The 21,727-nt window shown below is 39.1% G+C and overlaps 1 protein-coding gene across 5 annotated transcripts in view; it reads right to left on the bottom strand.

Annotated features, from left to right (window-relative positions):
• GRIK1 (glutamate ionotropic receptor kainate type subunit 1) overlaps positions 1 to 21,727 on the bottom strand; it is a 372,065-nt gene that overhangs the window by 134,752 nt on the left and 215,586 nt on the right. For all 5 annotated transcript variants that reach the window (XM_019839466.3, XM_023238826.2, XM_023238825.2 and 2 more), the window contains exons 2-3: positions 7,532 to 7,699; positions 3,708 to 3,965 (exon numbers count right to left, since the gene is read on the bottom strand). In XM_019839466.3, the coding sequence (XP_019695025.2) occupies positions 3,708 to 3,965; positions 7,532 to 7,699 (426 nt within the window). The remainder of the gene's footprint in view (positions 1 to 3,707; positions 3,966 to 7,531; positions 7,700 to 21,727) is intronic.

The following is a 21,727-nucleotide window of genomic DNA, read 5'->3' as shown; positions in this document are numbered from 1 at the left end:
TTCTGTGTTACCCTTTTACAAATTAGGTTTTGTCTAAATATAATTTGAAATCTATAATATTATGCTCATGCCTTTAGTTGAGCTCTTAAATCCAAAAGTTTTAATGTCATTCATCAATTTGTGTTCCTTCTAGATGGCTCTGCTTTGCTGGAGATGGTAGAAATCGTGAGAAAAATTTGTACTAGTGAGTGTATTACATAATGAGAAACAGTATGACTTTACTAGCTCATGCGATGATCTATTTACAAAGGTAAGCAACATGGAAGATCAGACTATACTTACATTCATAATTGAAGGGGAGCAGAATTTGCCAGGCAAAATGTGTCCCATTGGCATGGGGATTTTTTTTAAGACGTTTATTTTTAAGAAACAGCAGGTGCAGATGAAGCTCTGAAATCTGCACCTTTTGTAAGAGACGTTTACATGTATAAAAGAAACCTTTTTGTAAGGGAGATACTCCCTCACTGTACCAGAGAGACAGGGGTGACTCAATCTCTAGAAATTCTTCTCAACAGAGAAGGCAGGGACTTAAACATGCATTATAATCTTGCCCTTGTTCACTGTGCTTTTTTTGATAATCTCCCATACCTGATTCCCCACCCCCAACATCTTTCATCTTTGGCAAAAGGTGGTATTTAAGGTGATAGCTTAGGCCATTTCAGTAAGTTAACTTTGTTTTCTTGGGTCTCTCCCATGCTTGTAGGTGGTATACGTCTTATTAAACTTTGCTTTTCTCCTGTTAATATGTCTCGTGTCAATTTCATTGCTTGACCAGCCAAAGATCCTCGAAGGGAAGAAGTGGAAACTTTCCCACCCCTACACATTATAATGTTCTATCTCAAGGTTTTTAAAATCTACTTTTGGAATTTTTTTGATAGTACGTTTCTTTCTTCCCAGCAAGCAGGTGAAGCTTTAAGAATATGACTGCCTGTGGCTTATACTTCCCTGTAGAACTGTTTCGAATATAATATTTGTAAGTTATATATCCAATAACCTACCTTCACTTCTTTCTAAAATGAGATGAGGTATAAGAAAATATCTAAATGCATATTTCCAACCGTAAGAGTCACTTTTATCTGGCAACTTAAAATGCAACCAGAGTTTAGTGCAAAATAGAGGAGGCTTACTATCATCCTCTGATAAATAATAAGTGCCAGTGCTTGGTGAAAAGGACAGTGAAAAATGAAATACTATTAAAAACTTGGTAAGTGCTTTGCGTTATTAATTTTCACTAATAATTTTCTTAACCTTATTACCAAATGTGTAGATCAAGAAAGGAGCTAATTTTAAACCTTGGAGGAAAAAATATGCAGAAAATAAACAGCATTATGCCTTGTACATGTAGTACCTAAATAGTCCTATAGGCCATAATTGTGTTAGGTGGCAGATTATAAAAATAAATAAGATAAACTTCCAATGTTTAGGAATTCCTATTCTCCTACATGTGCAAACAGGTAATTGAAACATGTAACATAATGCTTATATTTATGAAGGGCTATTGAACCCTCTGGTGGCCCCAGTGGGCTTTAAGGAAGAAGTGATATTTGAATGAGAGCATGTGGAATGAGGGACTTCACCGTCTTCGGGGTAGAGGGAGGATCACCCGTAGTAAGGGGCCAGCTTCAGAAAAGGAGAGTCAGACATATTACGTCTCCTCAGGGGAGAGAAACAAAAGCAAAAATAAACTATGGGGCCTATCCCAAAATAAAAACTTTTTGCACAGCAAAGGAAACCACTACCCAAACAAAAAGGCAACCTACTGAATGGGTGAGGACATTTGTAAAGGCAATCTCTTATAAGGGGTCAATACCAAACTATAAAAAGAACTTATACAACTCAACACCAAAAAAAAAAAAAAAAGTAATCCAATAATAATAATTAAAAAAAGAGGGCACAGGACCTAAATAGACAGTTTTACAATGAAGACAACCAGATGGCCAACAGATACATGAAAAGATGCTCAACATCACTCATCATCAGGGGAATTCAAGTCCAAACCTCAATGAGACATTACCTTAAACCAGTTAGAATTGCTGGTATCAAAAACATAAGCAAATAATAAATGCTGGTGAGAATGAGGAAAAGAAGGAACCCTCATACACTGTTGGTGGGAATATAAATGGTGCAGCCACCATGGAAAACAGTATGAAGTTTCCTCAGAAAATTAAAAATAGAAATGTATGAGCTAACAATTCCACTCCTGAGTATTTACACAAAGCAGATGAAAATGATAATTCAAACAATATATGCACTCTTCTGTTTATCACAGCCTTATTTAAAATAGCTAAGATATGGAAACACCCCAAGTATTTATTAATAGATGAATGGGATAAAGATGATGTGTATGTGTATATATAATGGAATATTACACAACCATAAAAAAGAACAGGATCTGTGACAACACAGATGGACCTAGAGGGTATTATGCTAAGTGAAATAAGTCAGAACATAAAAATACCATATGATTTCACTCATATGTGGAATCTAAAAAACAAAACAAATGAACAAACGAGCAAACCAAAAAAGCAGACAGATCCATAAATACAGAGAACAATCTGCTGGCTGCCAGAGGGGAGGTGAGTGAGTAGGGAGATGGGCACAATGGGTGAAGGGTACTGGGAGGTACAGACTTGTCACAGGAGTAAGTCACAGGAATGAAAACACGGCATAAGGACTATAGTCAATGGCACTGTAGTAGTGTTGTATGGTGACAGATGGTACCTACTTGTGGTACCTACTTGTGGCTCACCTACTTGTGGTGAGCACAGCATAAGGTATAAACCTGTCGAATCACTATGTTGCACACCTGAAACCAATGTAACACTGTGTGTCAACTATACTTCAATAAAAAAAGAAAAAAAGATTCAGATGAAGTTGGGGGTAAGGAATGATGGACTCTTCATCCTAGCTGATGTGAGGTACAGGGAGTGCAGGGAAGACAGTGCTGGGGTTAATGGAGATGAAAGGGACGAGATGGTGAACATCTTTAAACTAGAAAGACTTGACAAAGGAGAGTCACCAGCAGAATTTAACTGAATAAAAGGGATCCTCAGTCCCTTTGAAATGTGACAAGAAGACAGAGGGGAAAGGTGCCGGCCAAAGAAACTTGAAATGAAGGCAGATCAGAGGACGTGTCTAGTGAGATGGGGGCTCCAAGCATCACATTTCTGTTCTGATCCTAAAATAAACAGGTGGAACAATGCAAGCTTTATTAAGGGTTTGTTACTGGGGGTTCTCAGTCACTTTCCCATGAAATGGTCAACTGTACTGAGTTAGCCTCTAACTGGATTCCTCGTTAACCTCCTTTAGAAACGTTTCTAACATGTAACACGTACACAGTTACTTACAAGTTGAAAGCATACTTCGTAGTAATTTTCCAACTTTCTCTGCATTATTTAAGGAAGGGAGTCATGGTCACAGTCTTAAGAGAGTTGGGAGAAATGAAATCACATCTTTAATATCAATAAGGTGATATTTCTTTTAAAACATCCCCCTAAATATGATGATGGAAGGATCATCAGAAAGGATCCACAGGAATTAGATAGACATGGAGATGTATGGCATTCTCAAATTAGAATACTCCATTCACCTCATAAAAAAGAGCATTTTCACGTACTCCACCTGATGAGTTAATGCCTCTAGAACACTCCGACTCCCTTTGTTCAGACCAGACATGGCCAGGTGAGGTTCCTGTGTGAGTCCCCTACCTGTGCTGTCTTCATACACCACTGTCACTGTCTTCCAGTTGTAGTAGAGGACCAGATCCAGGACCGCCCTGCTGATAGCTGCATAATCTGGGTACAGGTTGATGTAAAACAAGTCTTTGTTGTCCACCGATGGGTGTTTCCAGCGGGTCTGTATGTGTGGAACTTCGAGAGCATTGCAAATTGACTGCACAGCGCTGACAGAGGAACTGTGGGAAGGGCCAAAGAGAGCAGCCACACCAAGAGCCAGCTGGTCGCAGGCTAGTGGCCACAGATGAGGAGGGGTTGAGAGGGAGGGCAGGGAAGGGGGGAGAGAGAGAGAGGGCTGTGAATTCCATCTTTCCTTCCATGATCCCTCTTTTTATTTTCATTACTGGAAATTCTCCACTCTCCATCTGTATGTTGAGAAATTATGCTTCATCCAACTTCCAATATCCCCGAGATGCTAAAATATTGAGATATTTGAATGTGGAACTGATTAGCAACACATCACAGGGCCAACTCTGTGCAATCAAAAATAAGTGGCTGTTCTCACACCATTACTTCTAAATCCCTTGCCTGGCATGGCGTAACCCACGGGGGCTCAGAGCTGCTCTACAAGCTACTGGCCAAGGGAATGTCATGTGAATGAAGTATTGTCCTATGGCAGGGTGACAAGGAGGATATTAATGTGGTCAGAGAATTCAGAAGATTCTCCGGGTGGCTGCAAAGCACTTCAGTTGCCATCTTCCCAAAACTCAGAAAGGGATTCCAGGCTATTGAAAAACTGCTAAGGAATAGTAAGTGATATTGATACCTACTTAATGATAGAATATTAACATAACATAGCTTAAAGGGATCTCAGAAGCCACGTGGTCCAACCCACTAGTACCATAGACCATGAAGTGAGTCAGGGCCACCAGGTAAGGGCAGAACTCTACCAGAGGCCAGGGGCCAAGCTCAAGGACAGGCCTCTCCCTGCTTCAGCATCAGCCTAACGAAATCGAGTCAGTATAAAATTTAATCTATAACATTTATTTGGTTTTCTCTTTATAAGATTTTATATACTCATTGAGAGAATTTAGAGTATTTTAAAGCATAAGGGAGGAAAAAAAAGACCCTATAATTCCATCATCTTGGAATAATACCTCTTCATATTTTGGCATTCCCACTTATAAAAAATTGAATCTATGCAGACATAGGTTGATACGTTGCTTTCTTTAACACTGAACTTAACACTGAAAACAGACCCTTTCCCCCAAGTCATTACAGAGTCTTCGAAAGTATATTTTTTTTGTGCCTGTAGAATAGCCGATTCCATGGCTATGTCATCATTTATTTTACTGTTCTGATGATATTGAACCTTTAAGCTGATCCTAACGTTTGTTATTATAACTAATATTATAGTATTTAGTTGTTATATTTTTCTCTGAAGTTTACATTACTTTTTTAGAGTAGATTCTCAGCTATAATTAAATTACTTGATACATATTAGGCAAATTCCCTTCCAGAAAGATTGGGACCAGTTATCCTCTACAACCATGCAAAATAGGGTCTACTCTCTTCATGCCGATATAAATTTATGCTGGCATTATATAGAAGTTTATAGTATCTCATTATTTTAATGCTAATTTTAAAAAGTTTGGAACTCCCAAGAGATAATAATTAAATATTTGAATTAAGTAATAACAAAATTTTTAAATGAAACTGTGTTAATTTTTATAGTAATGTTCTACAAATAAAAATAAGTAGAAAAATTATATGGCTTTGTCAAAATGATCTGACTGGATCTAGAGAGAAACAAATAATAAAATTTTGAAAACCGTATTTCAAATATCTACGGTACTGCAAATGTTTACAGTCATTCACAAGGAAAAACTTTCTCATGTTGTGCTCTTTGGCACTGAATTGCCACATGAGATATGAAGACATATAATTTTCTGCATTAAGTGACGTAAGTGTAAATTGCCATTGTCTACGGAAGCTCATTCCCTGGATATGTTTTCATTGGTAACAAAATGAGAGCATGAGAATGTGTGAACTGTTGTTTTGTCTAACATGGGCGATGGATTGAGATGCCTGCTAATATTTAGCTCTGGGATGCTAATATGACTTGACAGAAAATCAATTTTTTGAATTCTGTTTGCCAGCAAATTACCAGTTTTAAGAAGCTTTGGGGGTGTTTAATTTACAAGTATGACAGGTACTTGAGACCACAGAAAAGCTTTCAGTTTTATGTGGGTTGAAGTATCATTGTTAAATGTGTTTGCCTGTCTAAGGTATTTGCTCAGCAATGTTTGTGTGTGCATGTGTGATAGAGAGGCAAGACAGAGACAGAGAGACACAGACAGAGATAAAGACAGAGATCAAAAGACAGAGACAGACAGAGAGAGGCAGAGGAGGAGAGAGATCAAACCCATAGAAATAATTTATGTGAAGATGACTTTGAAGAGCTGTATAAATAGAATTTTATTATTTGTTCATAGATAACGCTGACCTATGTAGTATCTGCAATTCCATCCATCTTTAAAAAGAAAATGTTTGGGGCGCCTGGGTGGCACAGTCGGTTAAGCGTCCGACTTCAGCCAGGTCACGATCTCGTGGTCCGTGAGTTTGAGCCCCGCGTCGGGCTCTGGGCTGATGGCTCGGAGCCTGGAGCCTGTTTCTGATTCTGTGTCTCCCTCTCTCTCTGCCCCTCCCCGTTCATGCTCTGTCTCTCTCTGTCCCAAAAATAAATAAACGTTGAAAAAAAATTAAAAAAAAATAAAAAGAAAATGTTCTTATACTAAGGTCATGCCATAGATCAGAAGAAGAATCATTATACTGTTTGCTTTTCATCTGTGCTGCTAGGAAAACACTTTACCTTTTGTTTGTAAAGAGCACTAGGAATCCTGCAGAAGAGTGTGTAAGGTGTACACATCTCATGATGCTGAGTTAATTCTATGTGGAACAACCAATATTAGTTCCTTGGAAATCGGCATAACCATGGTGTTCATTGCATTCCATTTATTTGTGTGTTTTTAACTGGCAAAACATTCCTCTATGAGGGAAAGAGCCTCTTCTCCTATGGGGGTTGCTGAGTGGCCTTGGTGTCCACAATAACACCTGCATGGAGTCTCAACAGCTCCCTGGTTAGAGGCCAAGTTGCGAGTGTATTGAATGTGACTGTACTTTGGAGTAGTCTCAGGAGTGTTTGGGGGACATCTAAACAAGCCCCACAATCCCAACGGCTCTTTCCAGGACAGAAACCTTGCAGCCTATGTATAAAGTAGATTACTTCTTAGGACCTTGTCTTCTTGGAAGAAAAAGAGAATCAGGAAAAAAAAATGCAGAGATTGTCTCCTAGGTTTAATTTTTATATTTTTATGACTTTGTGAAAAGGACTTTAAAAAAAAAAAAGTTGAGAAAATCCTAGGTAAACCCAGTAGTTTACAACCTGTTAAAATTCAGGGTGTGAGTTATGTGCGTTGTGGACATTTCCACATGCTCGGTGGATATGACCTTCCACGAAGTTTTATTTGACTGCGCTGTACAATTTCATGGTGGTATCTCAGCCTCAGGAAGGAAAAACAGATCAAGCTTGACATTTTCCATTCACAGCTGAACCAGTTAATCATAGAGTAGAGGGCACTGAAGGGTGAGCTAATCGGAATGGCCCAGAAAACAGAGCTAGGCAACATCCATTAGGATCCTTCAGATTGTACTGGACAGTGACATCAAGGACCGAGATTTCCTGCAACCCATTTACACAAAGACGTCCACTCTGACAAAGGACAGGTAGCAAAAACGGTGACTTGTGGAGCAGACACATCACCCAAAAAAGCTTTGAAAAATGGGAAAATAGTTACCTCTCCGCGAGGCTTCAAAACTATCAAAAAGATTAATTCTCTGGATGTCATAGGTTAACGTGGTGTTAGGCATCAGGGTTCGATTTCTGTTAATGCTGGTGACTGCGAACTTGAATGCTAATTCTTCAACATTAACAGGTTCGTTTTCCACAGTTTCAAAAATCCCTCCTGCAGAAGCAAAAGAGATGCATGAGAAGCATTAGTCACATCATTCCTGTGTATTTTTTAAGAAGAATATTAATGATTCAGACAAAAGGCCCTCCAAAATAAATGTGGTAATGGTCAGAACAGATCCCAAAACCAGTGTTAAAAGTTTATCAGCATGTGTCACATGCATAGAAATAGGTCTTCATATGTATGCCTCGGTTTTCAAATCCAAAGTTGGACTATATATTACCTCTCAGATGGCCAACATATTCCAAACATTTAATACCACATCAAGCATAACTGACAACATGGTGGAGAGTGATTTTCCACAGTTTGGACATGAATCACACCGTGGGGGGGCGCCTGGGTGGCTTGGTTGGTTAAGCGACCAACTTCGGCTCAGGTCATGATCTCACGGTCCATGGGTTCGAGCCCGGCGTCGGGCTCTGTGCTGACAGCTCAGAGCCTGGAGCCTGTTTCAGATTCTGTGTCTCCCTCTCTCTCTGCCCCTCCCCTGTTCATGCTCTCTCTCTGTCTCAAAAATAAATAAACGTTAAAAAAAATTAAAAAAATAACTTATGAATCACACCGTGGTTGACCTAAACATAATTTGAGCTGTATCTGGTAAGGACCATCCCTCTTCAGAATGAAGCTCTTTTGATTCAAAAGCAGACCTTTTAGACTCTAGATAGATCATTCAGACAGTTGAGTGGGGTCAAAACGAGACATACATACACTTAAAATTTTCAAAGTAAAAGCACTTCTTCTTTTCTTATCACTCAAAATTCTGAGGTCATATTCCAGCACTTTCCAAAGTGCACAGGCAGATTAAAAGAACTGTTGTTTGTTTTGTTTTGAGAAACTGTTTGGTCTGGCCCCAAAGCAAGCCTACATCCCATCTGTAGAGAAATATGCTTCTCCCCTAACAGAGAATATGCACCAAATCTTTGATATCTCAAACATGAGGATCTCCTCACAGGAGGCAATATGAAATATCAGTGCTTAAAGCCTCGTAGGAGAACTCATCTCTGACTTTGCTTGACATGATGATATTAGTAGATGTAATTGGAGTATTTTTAACTGTACATTCTTAATTTTTTTAATAGACACAAGACACACAGTAGAGTCTCTCTTAACTGACCTCTACTTAACTTATTCCTTGATTGACCAATACTCCTAATTTCCCTTGAATAAAGCATTAACTGGATTCCATGGAATGCTGAATACTTATAACTAGGTCTAACCATTGAGGGACCTCTTACTGAGGGTAAGTTGTAGGTTTTTTCCGAACTTGGTTATGCCAGATTGATTTGCAAACACTTCAAGTTCTCTCTACATTCAAAAGAAAGAAGAAAGAAAGAAAGAAAGAAAGAAAGAAAGAAAGAAAGAAAGAAAGAAAGAAAGAAAGAAAGAAAGAAAGAAAGAAAGAAAGAAAAGGAAGGAAGGAAGGAAGGAAGGAAGGAAGGAAGGAAGGAAGGAAGGAAGGAAGGAAATATGGGAAAGAAAGAAGATAAGGAAAAGGAAAGGAAAGGAAAAGAATGGAAAGAAAAGGAAGAAAAGGAAAAAAAAGAAAAGAAAAGGCAAAGGAAAAGAAAAGGAAAGGAAAGAAAAATCTAAAGTTGAAAATCTCAAATAACCATCACAAGCAACTGTATGATTTATGTGTATCCTTATAAAAAGAACTCTAATTGGCAAACTGTAATTTAAAGAAATTACTCTGATTTTATTTTGAAAGAACTGTAAAGAAATACACATCTATAATATTTATTATTATAAATACTATAAATTATAACTTATTAATTATAAAATTAATTATTATTTTGCAATTTCCTGCTCACTTGATTTTCTGTATTAAATAACAAATTACAATGTGAGGTTGCAAAAGCTGAGAAGGTTCATACGAAATTACTTTGGCTTCCTTTGACAATGTCTCTGGGTTTTAGACTAATGATAGGAGATATTCTTGTAGAGATCATTTCCCTGTTCTCTGAGAAACCAAAGTTGAGCACTGTGTGACCATGGTATGAGATCATGTTAACCTTTACCTACAGATTCTTACTGGACACTTATTCTGAAGTCAATGTTAGGAAAAATTTTGCTCTTAAGTGACCTTATGTATGTATTTATTTTTCTTCTCTCAGACAATGCTGAGGCAGGTGGGCAAGCTTTTAGTTCTCTCAGACTGCTAAGTGGATTCTCCATAGTGCAATGGTAAGCTCGGATAATAGAAGAAGACAGATATGAAGCTGACCCACAATTAGAATGACCCAGACTTAAGTTCAGAAACGGTGTGGTGTTAGGGCTTCCACAGTAATTATTAGCACTTTTTTTTTAATTTGTCTATCTCTTCAAGCACATGGTGAAAGAGAAAATGCGTCTTATACAGAATCACCATTCTTATGGAGATGAAAGTAACTTAAAATGTTCAGCCTATAACTATTTGGGAGAAAGATCAGTCATTGGCTCAAATGTAAGCATCACTTATTTGCATAAGCAGGCTGGTAGGAGGGTCTACATACCAGAATGGGAATCAGAAATTCTGAATTTTGGACCTTGGTCCACCCACTTCTTTTTTGAGAAAAGAATCTTAAATATTGGGAAGAAAGTTACCATGAAATAGCTCCTTGGTAATATTTCATTTAAGCCTTATAACATTCCATATATGAGGTAGCATTTCTGTTTTTATATATGAAAAAGTGAACTAAGAGATCACACATTTTTGCCTAGCTTATTCAAGTTCTCTAAGCCTTTTTTGTGACAAACTCAGGTGTTGGATTCTCCAATCTATGCACACATAGGGCAATGTAATAGAGAATATATATATTCTCTATATAGAACTATATATAATTGATTTATATACATTATAATACGTAGTGTTATACATATGTATTCTCACTTTGTCAATTTATTTCTGATGTCCTTCATCTCCAGGTGTGGTTTAATAATGCTTCTTTTCTTACCTTAGAGGATTTCTCTGTGTACGGAATGTTATAACGCGTGGATGGTGCCCTGAAAACTCAATCATTCCCCAGAAATAAGTTAGTATTGTTACATGTGGATAAAGAGGAATTAGAAATTGTTGTAAAACTGCCTACTCACCTCAAAATTGTTCCTTTGGTATATAGTTGTCTTTTACATAAAGCTGAATGTCCCTGAGTTTAAGATAATGACAAGTGTTTTTATTACGTGCTTATGTGGTGAGTAGGTGAACTCTGTTTTGTCATTTTGGGGGCAATTCTCTTTCATTCTGGCACCAAACAAGCGTTACAAATGTCATTAGCTCAACATCCCACCACACTCTCCTTTTTCCCTTAGGAAGGGCTGCTGCTGAATACCAAAACCCTGCAGTGAAGTGAGGCATATAGAGGGCTGAGGAAGTACCAGGAAAGTGCAATCTGATAGAGACAGGACAGTCATTGATGGGCACTATTCCAGTTCCTCCTAAGGAAGCAGACTTTTAGGCATTCACCATTTCCTCATAGTTTCAGATTTGACAAAACTGAACCTCAGAGTCTTTGATAGAGTAGAGGGACACACACCAAGGGACTCATGCATGATTTAAAAAAAAATAGTGTTTATTTATTTTTCGAGAGAGTGATTGACAGAATGTGAGCAGGGGAAGAGCAGAGAGAGAGAGGAAGACACATAATTTGAAGCAGCCTCCAGGCTCTGAGCTGTCAGCACAGAGCCTGACGCGGGGCTCAAACCCACAAACCGTAAGATCATGACCTGAGCCGAAGTCGAACGCTCAACTGACCGAGCCACCCAGGCGCCCCATGATTATTTTTTTAATGTGTGGGTGTGGGGTTGTCAATGAGATATTTCAAGTCTTTGGGGCTGTGTATGTAGTCAGTTTCTGGCCTCAGTCATCTGTACGCTTGGATCTCCTGGTTTCAACAGGAGGAACTCCTACCTGGGTCTTTCCTCTGTTCCTCTTCCTTCTCTGTTCTTCCCCTCCCTTTGGCCCTCCCCCTTGCCCTTTTCTGTCAAGGTCAGTCTCTCTCCTCTCCTCTCTCTCTCTCTCTCTCTCTCTCTCTCTCTCTCTCTCTCAGTTTCTCTGTTTCACCCATCCATGTGAAGACAGAAGAGAAGGCAGCTGTCTACAAGCCAGGAAACATGTCCTCAAAGACACCAGCTCTGTTGATGTCTTGACTTACACTTCCCAGACTCCAGAACTATGAGAAATAAGTGTTTGTTGTTTAAGCCACCAAGCCTGTGATATTGTCATGGCAACCCAAGCTAAGATATACATCTTCATTTTTTACCCCAAGGGCTTTGAAATCGAAACTGGACAATTATATTGGAAATCACATCTGTGCATGTAAAATTATCTTCCAATAGGGTTCTAAATTTGGTACAGTGGTTTAAGGTAAGCAGAGAAAAACTCACTTGAAATCTCAATACGGATTTAGGCAGCAGAGTTCCATCACCACAGGTGTGTTTCTGCCTCTGTTGGGTAGATTCCTGCATCAACAAGTTCAGGCTAAGACAGGTGGTTTTGTTTTGTGACCAAATGGACACAGATGGAAACCAGAGATGACTACATCCTGCACAGATAACAGGTTGCCTTTAAGAAGGCCAAGTAAGAGCTTGTGGTTTGTGTCATGTAATTCTGTCTAGACTTCCAAGAGAATTGGTTTTAATCACAAACTCACCGATTGTTGGGTCAAAAAACATGATCATTTTAGGCAAGAGGCAGTACTTAGTCAAGGCTAAGACTGACTGCTGTCCTGTTTGCAATGATACCTAAGGTAAACAATGGTTTCCACATTTTTCCTAGCCCCTATCCCATTTGTGCAGAATCATAATGTTATGGGATGGAGTCCAGAAATTGTCTGTATTTGAAAAAGACCCAGCTTGGCTCTAGGTCCCATTGCTTGCTTGCTTGCTTGATTGATTTTTTTAGGTTCCAGGGATACTTAATAATCTGCTTCCTAATGTTCCTTCAAATCACCACCTTCATCCAAAGACCCTTCTCTCTAACTCTATGCCTACAACATTGTAATTCAGTTAATGAGCATTTATTTGGTACTACTCTGGAGTGTGTATGCTTTTTTCCAGGTGAGAGCTGTGTTTAGCCCTGACAAAAAAACTGGGTGGTCACTAGCTTTCCACAAAGCAGGGAGTTAACACAGTTAAAGTCAGTGTGGATATAACATGGTAGAAAAGGAGGCCCCTTTTACAGGCATCTTAAAGAAAAGCAGTTCTACCCTTGTCTATTGTTTCCACACCTGCTCCCTCTAAGTAGAGCCTGTGCTGGATGATGAGTGGGCAGTATGAGATTTGCCCCTTCTTCCCAAAAAGGAATTTAAGAAAAGCAAAGCTACATTGTGCTAGGGAATTCATCTTGCTTGATGATGAAAAGAAAAGAAAAGAAAAAACCCCATTGAAATAATAACATTGAATCTCATTCCCATAAAAGGAATATATTGTTCTGACTTGACTTACCCTGTAATGGTGAATGTATTCCAATAATACATGTACAGTGATACCATTCAGAAATGTAATAAAATTACATCCTCACATATATTTAAGTTCTTTTTTCGACTTCAACTGATTGTATATGCCATGTCTATGACTCTACTGAAGAACTCATTTTTTTTCATTTACTGATTCATTCACTATTTAATTATTTATTTATAAAAGGCTTAGCTTCCTATGAGTCAGACACTGTACTTGGCACTGAGGATACAGCAGTAAAAAAAAAAAAAAAAAAAAAAAGAAATCTGACTTTTGGAGCTTACATGCCAGAAGGGGAGCTGATCATGAATGGGAAGAAAGGCATTGACATGTTAGGGTAGGAGGCCAGGAAAGATCTCACAAAGAGGACAACTTCTAAGTAAGAACCTAAGACATTGAAAGAAGAGCATTCCAGTCAGAGGGAACAAAATATTCTAAGGTAGGAGCCGCCTGGTGTTAATTTTGAGGAGCAGTGAGGATGAAAGACGGTGAGCTGGGTCGGGTCTGGACTGATAGAAGATGAGCAGAGGGCAGCGACAGGGGTGGATTAGAGCCAATCATAAAGGGTTTATGGGCCGTAATAGGACCTGGATTTTATTCTGAGTGACATGGGAAGCCACTGGAGAGTTTTGAGTAGACAAATGACATATTTCAAGAGGATCTTCCTATGTGCCGTTGTGATTTATAATAAGACATATATATTGGTCTTCATCCCCCTTTTTGGTGCAGAGCTCCTAAAACCATTGGAATTTCCTAAGTGATAAGAGCAATGAAGTTGTCTTTTGTCATGCTGATAATGTGATTTGAGGGCTCCACCTAAGAATGGGGGCTGATTGCCCAGAGAACCAACCCTATGATTAGAGGGTTGGGACTTTTAGTTCCACCCCCTGACCTCCAGGGAGGGGAGAGGACCTAAGGTGGAACCAACTGCCAATGGCCAAGAAGTCCATCAATCATGCTTATGTAATGAAGCCTCCATAAAAGCTCAGAGGGATGGGGTTCATAGAGCTTCCTGGGTGGTGAAAACATCCATGCCCTGAGATGGTGATACGCCCCAACTCCATGGGAACAGAAGCTTCTGTGCTTGGTACCCTCCTAAACCTTGCCTTGTGTATCTCTTCATTAATATGCTATAATAAACTGACAAATGCAAGTAAGTGTTTCCCTGAGTTCTGTGAGCTGCTCTAGCAAATAATCAAATCCAAGGAGGAGGAAATCATGGAAACCTCTGATTTGCAGCTGAGTTATTCAGCAATTGTGGGTAACCAGGGACCTGCTATTGGTTTCTGAAGTAGCAAGGCAATCCTATGGCACTCAGCCCTTATCCTGTGGAGTATGAAACTATGTCCAGGTAGGTAGTTTCAGAATTGAGATAAACTGTAGAACACCCAGCAGGTGTCGCAGAGAATTGCTTGGTGTGGGAAAATCACCACCCATGTGGTGACCAGAAATGTCAGAAGTGTTGTGAGTACAGTAGTTGTGTGAGAGCAAAGGAGACACACATGGCACAGGGTCCCTACAGCTCACCCTGTTTTCTGTACTATGAACAGACTGAAGGGAGGAGAGGGGCAAGAGAAAAAGCCGAGATCTGCTACTGAAGCCGCTACAATATCAGGTGACTAACCAGAGGCACTGGGGTAATGCAGGGGACTGATGATGATGGTTTGGTATAGATTAGCAGTTGTTGGGGTACGGCAAAAAGTGGCGAAATTCTAAATAAAAAATTGAAGGTAGAGCTGGCAGGATTTGCTGACCAATTAGAAGTGAAAAGAGAGTCAAGAATGACTGACTTTCGGCCTGAAATTGCCATTCACCGAGATGAAGAAAAGAGCAGGTGCCTGATTTGGAGCATGATTACTGTGTGATTCTTGTTGCAAATCTGAGTGGAGATGTCAACTAGGAAGTCACCTATACTGATCTGGATTCCGTGGGAGAGACGTGGTCTAGAAATAGAAATTTGGGAGTCATCACCAAAGTTTATGCTTAGGTGGTGTTTAAAGCCGTAAGACTGGGTTGACATCACCCAAGAGCAGGTGTAGATGGAGAGAGGCAGAGATTGGAATGATACAGTCAGAAACCAAGGAATTGCCTGGAGCCACCAGAAGCTGGAGGAGGCAAGGAATTGAATCTTTCCTGGAACCTGAAGAAGGTGGGCCCTGTTAAAAACTTGATTTTGAACTTCTGGGCTCCAGAACTGTGAGAAAATGGATTTCTATGGTCTTAAACCACACAGTTTTCTTGTAATTTGTTACAGCAGCCATAGGAAACTAATAACAAAAAGAAACTTTCAGTAGTGGATGCTTTTAATTATTGTATTTTTCTCCTTCATAAAATGTTACTTTATTTAGTATATCAAATAGCAATCTTTAGCTCTGTAACTTGATTTTGCAAATAAAGCAAGTAACTGTACCATATAACGCATTGGGTTTCTTTGTTTGTTACACTTTCCTGTTTTATTCTTGCTATGACAGGGCCGTGATGTTATGATGCATATTCTAATAAACCTCGCTTACCCCCTTAACTAGCTGTTGTGTGCCCATTGTGACAAACTGCGAGGTCATCCAGGAAAGACGGGTGAAACTATTAGCTGGCAGTCAAGAAATGGAAAGCTTGGGGCGCCTGGGTGGCGCAGTCGGTTAAGCGTCCGACTTCAGCCAGGTCACGATCTCGTGGTCCGGGAGTTCGAGCCCCGCGTCAGGCTCTGGGCTGATGGCTCAGAGCCTGGAGCCTGTTTCTGATTCTGTGTCTCCCTCTCTCTCTCTGCCCCTCCTCCGTTCATGCTCTGTCTCTCTCTGTCCCAAAAATAAATAAACGTTGAAAAAAAAAATTAAAAAAAAAAAAAAAGAAATGGAAAGCTTCAGTAGTGTTGATTCCCGTTTTGCATTCCTGTGGAACGATAACCATTCCAGAAGCTATCAGCAGAAAACAAGATGGCAATTTGATCTATTCCTTTGCTGATAGCTACTCCTTAAATATACAGTATTATATTGCCTGTCTTTATTGCCATATCCATAATTCTATTTTATTACATCATAAGCAATTTACTATAGGTCTATATTTACTGCACCTTTAATTTCAAGCCTATACATTTAAATTCTAAGACTCCCTTAGATAATACTCTCTTTCCCACTCAGCTTACCTCTTCTTGTTTTACTTTTGGAGACCAATATAATCTTGGTAAAGATTTCATGCTAGGTGAATTTGGATGGGAAGCACATGTTCCTTGATCAAATGGAGAGTGAATGGATAAGGGGCACCTGAAATTTTACCTTTCGTGAAGTCCTGATTAAGGACAAAGCTATGGGTAAGGACAAGGCCAGCCTCAATGGTCTCTGGCTGTTGCCCAAACCTTCTACAAGTATCTTCAGATTTTGGTGTCCTTTGAAGAGGGGGAATGGTGTTTGACATCCCGCCTAATACAACAACCACATCTAAACTCTCTTTGAGTCTCAAAGAGAGCTGCATGAATTCAGTAGGAATGACCTTTAAGGAGGAAGAGAATATGTCTTGGAGTAAGGAATTCCTGAGATGGTTCAGATGTTAGTGGTTATGGGAAAGGCCAGTTAATGGAAAAGCTACAGATAATGGGCTGTTTAGCACATGCTGCCAGTAATTTTTCTTAATAAATTTGAGTTGCACATTAAAAAAGAAAAGATAATACATCCAAAGCCAATGAAAGGTACTCTATTCTAGTGATATTCAATATTCAACTTGATTCAATTGATCCAACATTATTGGCCATCTATTAATAGCTATGATTATGCTGGCAGCAATGGAAGACACAAAGAGGGACACACTTGGTTTACACCATCAGCAGAATTCCCAGCCTTGTGATGGTAGATTACAGAAAAGAACACTATGTACAGTAGTTAATTATTTCATAACAGAACAAGAAGCCCACTCTTTGTCCCTTCCAGTGTGGAGTCTTTCTTGATTTTTCCAGCCAGAGGTGAACTCTTCCCTCCCTTTTGATAACATACAATCCAGTACATATTTGGGGAATTCACTTTGGTGTAAAATCATAAGCTGAGAGTCTAACTGTTCTTTGAAGGTGGAGACAATGTTTATTGATCTCCGCCTTCTACCAGGACTAAATGTCTTGATTTGGACATAGTACATTGCCTTTCAAAATGACCATTCAGTTGAGTTGAGTCTCTTCTTTGTGACTTAACACCCTGCCTGATGAGGTAGTACGTTCTGCCAAGGGAGAGACGCTTATGAGAGTGATGGAGAGGAAGGTGGCTGTGTGAGGTGGTAGAGAATGCCCCGACTTTCCTCTTTCTACCTTGTTAGCAGTGACTGCTCCCTGTCTCCCAACCATTACGGCACATGGTCCTCAAGCACTTTCAAGCTCTGACCCTTCCTTAAAGGCTCACCTGTCATAGGGCCACCAGCTCCTTAACACTTTAGCAGAATGGCTCATCTCCTATTCAACAGCAGATTTCAGGCAAGAATCAGGAATATTGCTGAAGGATTCATGCCAAATTTACTTTCGTGAAATTTTGTGATCACTCTACTCTCTGTTGAGAGCTTTTAGCATCTCATTTAAATGACACAGATTCATACCAAAAGGCTCAAATTTCATTTTCTACTTGTTAAATGAATGGAACATGCCAATTTCATATCTTGTAGTTTTAAGGAAGCTGTGTTCTACACCTCATTACAATTGCCTAGTTTTCTTCTGCCCTATTTCTGCCATCTCTGAAGCTGAAATTTCTCCTTGCTGAAAACGAAATAAATATTGCTGTTAAAAATGACAACTGTTGTCTGAAGCCAGAACAAATGGAAGTTCATAGCTCTGGCAGAGCAGTATTTACCATTGTGTGTGCACAGAAGTTGCCCATGAAATGCTACAGGCAAAAGGAAGTTCAATGATCAGGTCCGCTTAGGAAAAATTGCTTAGCATCATTCCTTTTTGGAAATCCTCACTGCACAATAACATAGAAGGGTCTCTCAGAAGTCCTACAATAAAGAAACAATTTGACTCTGGTTGGCCCATGGTTTCTCATTCATTTGATTATAGTAATGAAAAGTTGGACACTAGGTTCTTGATCAGAAATATGAACCCTCTGATTATGATGCTGCTTTTTGAAAAATTAGGATTAAATTTCTAATGTCAATTTTTACTCCTTTTTTTACTATTTTTTCATTAAAAAATAACCAAAGCATGAAGATGGTTTGCATTTTATGAAAAAGTCATCTTTTATTTTATTTTTTTCAACGTTTATTTTATTTTGGGGACAGAGAGAGACAGAGCATGAACGGGGGAGGGGCAGAGAGAGAGGGAGACACAGAATCGGAAACAGGCTCCAGGCTCTGAGCCATCAGCCCAGAGCCTGACGCGGGGCTCGAACTCACGAACCGCGAGATCGTGACCTGGCTGAAGTCGGGCGCTTAACCGACTGCGCCACCCAGGCGCCCCGAAAAAGTCATCTTTTAATCAATCATCTCAAAGATATGTTTGGACAGAAGGCAAGTCCTTAACATTAAATGTAAATCTTTTAAATGCAAAGTCCTTTGCTACATTTTTTTTCTTTCTTATTATTTTCTATTAGTTTTTTAACATCTATGCATATTTATTTGAAATATCAAAAAAATCCTTTCAATAAAATTTTTCATTTACTGATTTGAAAATTGTACAAAATGGTGAATGAGGTAACAATACTGTTTTAGAATCTCAAAAAAATTAGTCTGATTTAAACATTCACATATTTACTACTACCCTGTTCCTTTAAAGAGTATCAAATTGAGGGGCACCTGAGTGGCTCAGTCGGTTAAGCGTCTGACTTTGACTCAGGTCATGATCTCACAGTTTGTGAGTTCGAGCCCCGCGTCGGGCTCTGTGCTGACAGCTCAGAGCCTGGAGCCTGTTTCAGCTTCTGTGCCTCCCTGTCTCTCTGCCCCTCCCCTGCTCATGCTCTGTCTCTCTCTGTCTCAAAAATAAATAAACATTAAAAAAATTTAAAAACAAAGAGTATCAAATTGAAACTCTATCACTATTGTTAAAGTATGCTAGCCCAGAAGGTATTTGAGTTGAGCAAACCCTAGATTTGCTCATAATCACATTCTAAGATCCAACGCTATAAAATGAACAGAGTTTGCACTGACATAAATAATGAATAAACTCTATGGAAATTACTTCTCAGAGAAAATCTTTTTGTGAAACACTTCAGTCTCAGATGAAGAGAGATAAACTTGACTATTACATGTACCCGGGAAAGCTAGACGTTGGTCAAAAATAAAATACAATTAATATTGCACCACAGAGGGATTTGTGTATCAAATACCACTGGTAGGAACTTTTGGAAACATGCACCACGTATTTTGAAAGTCATAAAATCTGGAAATTCTCTCTGGAAATTCTCCTTGCTACTCATTTACATATATTTTTAAATATGCTGTACTCGGTGAACTCCCGTGATGGAGACCACTATCCAGTATTTGAGTAAACATTGTTTTCTTCTCTAAATAATTTTGTTTTAAAAACATGTAAGTTGTGTAAAAAGTTGAAAGCAAAACAACAAAATGCAATCACACCGGGGTGAAATAATTATTATTAACACTGGTTGATTTTCCCTCCTTTTTATTCGTATAACTGAATTTTCTTTGAAGTAATTAAAATGGGCTATCTTATTATCTCCTGGCATTTTCACAAAGGCATCTCCCCCTAAAAGCAAATCTTATTATTATTATTTTTTAATGTTTATTTAAGAGAGTGCAAGCAGGGGAGGGGCAGAAAGAGTCGGAGACAGAGATTTGGAAGCAGGCTCCACCCTTTCAGCACAAAGCCTGAGGCGAGTGTCAAACTCAGGAAATGGGAGATCATGACCTGAGCCGAAGCTTGACGCTCAACTGACTGAGCCACCCAGGTGCCCCTAGGAAGCCTTATTTTTCATGGTTGCCTAATATTTCAATGGATATAGCAGATTTACCTAATCAACTTCACTTTTTTTTTCTTTTTGTAAGTTGTTACTAATTCTTCACTGTTAAAAACAATTTTTTTAACGTTTTTATTTATTATTGAGAGAGAGACACACAGCGTGAGCAGGGGAGGGGTAGAGAGAGGGGGAGACACAGAATCCAAAGCAGGCTCCAGGCTCTGAGCTGTTAGCACATAGCCTGACCGGGGGCTCGAACTCACCGACCATGAGATCGTGACCCGAGTGGAAGTCAGCCGCTCAACTGACTGAGCCACCCAGGTGCCCCGCTAATTCTTCACTGTTATAAATCCTGTTATAATTGACATTTTGTGCTTTCCGTGATTCAGCCAGGAGAAAGAAAAACACCTTGAAATGTATTTATTAGGTCCTAAATTATAGACCATTTAAGCTTTTGTTAAATAATCCTAAACTGCATGCAGGAGGGAAGCTGACTTGTACAAGTATTTTGTATCTACTGTGTCTAGATGTCCACTTGAACTGCAACCTTGTGGAGATTCAGTATGGTTTTTAAGTTAGCTTTTAGCAGAAAGTATTTATTATTGCTTTAATACACATGCCTTTGAATAGGGATGAATTTAATTTTTAAAACTTATTTACCACTTATTTGTATATCTGTAATTTTAAATTGCTTGTTCTCGTCCCGTGCCTTTTTTATATTTTGAGACAATAATTGTTTTTGTTATGGATGTAGGTTACTCTCTTACTCAAAAGGATTTAAAGCCTTTGACATTTTCACTGCAAATATTTCCCAGTTCATTATTCAGCTTTTAATGCTGATTAGATTCTTAGGCAGAGAAATGTTTAAAGTTTTATAATGTCAAATATATTGATTTTTTTTCCCCCCTTGAAACATGAAACACTTGTGGTCGTTGGATCTTTCCCTCTGGATGAATGAGAGGATTGCACCTCATCTGGGGTTTGGATGGGGCTGGGTGACTCGTTCTGTCCAGTGACTTGCGAGCAAAAGTTACAGATGTCACTTTGTGGACATAGGGCTTAACTGCCATCAGGAGGACCTTCAGAGCTTTTTATCATTTCCCTCTGTCCCAGTGATTGGAATATTATAGGTAAAAATTGCTCCTTTGGCCTGGGATCCAGAGGGAGGGCATGAGGAGCAGAGCCAGAAACAAACTCACTATTTCCAGTGTAGCAAGAAAACACACAGAGACTCTTAAATACAGAGAACAAACTGAGGGTGGGGGATGGACATTGAGGAGGGCACTTGTTGGGATGAGCACTGAGTGTTGTATGTAAGCCAATTTGACATAAAAAAAAAAAAAACAGACATTTCACAGTAAACATGCAGATTATTCTGGAAACAAAAAAAAAAAGCCTCTGTTTTGGGGGAAGTGATTTGTTACAGTCACTGAATCTGGCCTTGAGAGACTGTTGGAATATTTACGTTTAGAAGTTTCTACCCTATCCACCAAATTGATAAATATTCACATACATAATTACTCTTAGGATTTCAAAAAAGATATTTTACTTTCCGCAATTAGTTATTTAGTCCATTTGAAATTTATTCTGGCATGTGGTAGCAGGGGAAAAGCTAACATAATTATGCTACATATATATAATTACCCACTGATGTATATAATTACCACGGATGTGTTACACCGTCTTCATCACATAGTTAGTACATGATTTA

The sequence above is a fragment of the Felis catus genome, chromosome C2 (assembly GCF_018350175.1).
Source record: "Felis catus isolate Fca126 chromosome C2, F.catus_Fca126_mat1.0, whole genome shotgun sequence".
In the NCBI taxonomy this organism is placed as follows: domain Eukaryota; kingdom Metazoa; phylum Chordata; class Mammalia; order Carnivora; family Felidae; genus Felis; species Felis catus.
Note: the sequence above shows the minus strand (reverse complement) of the source record. Positions and strands in the feature narration are given on the sequence as shown.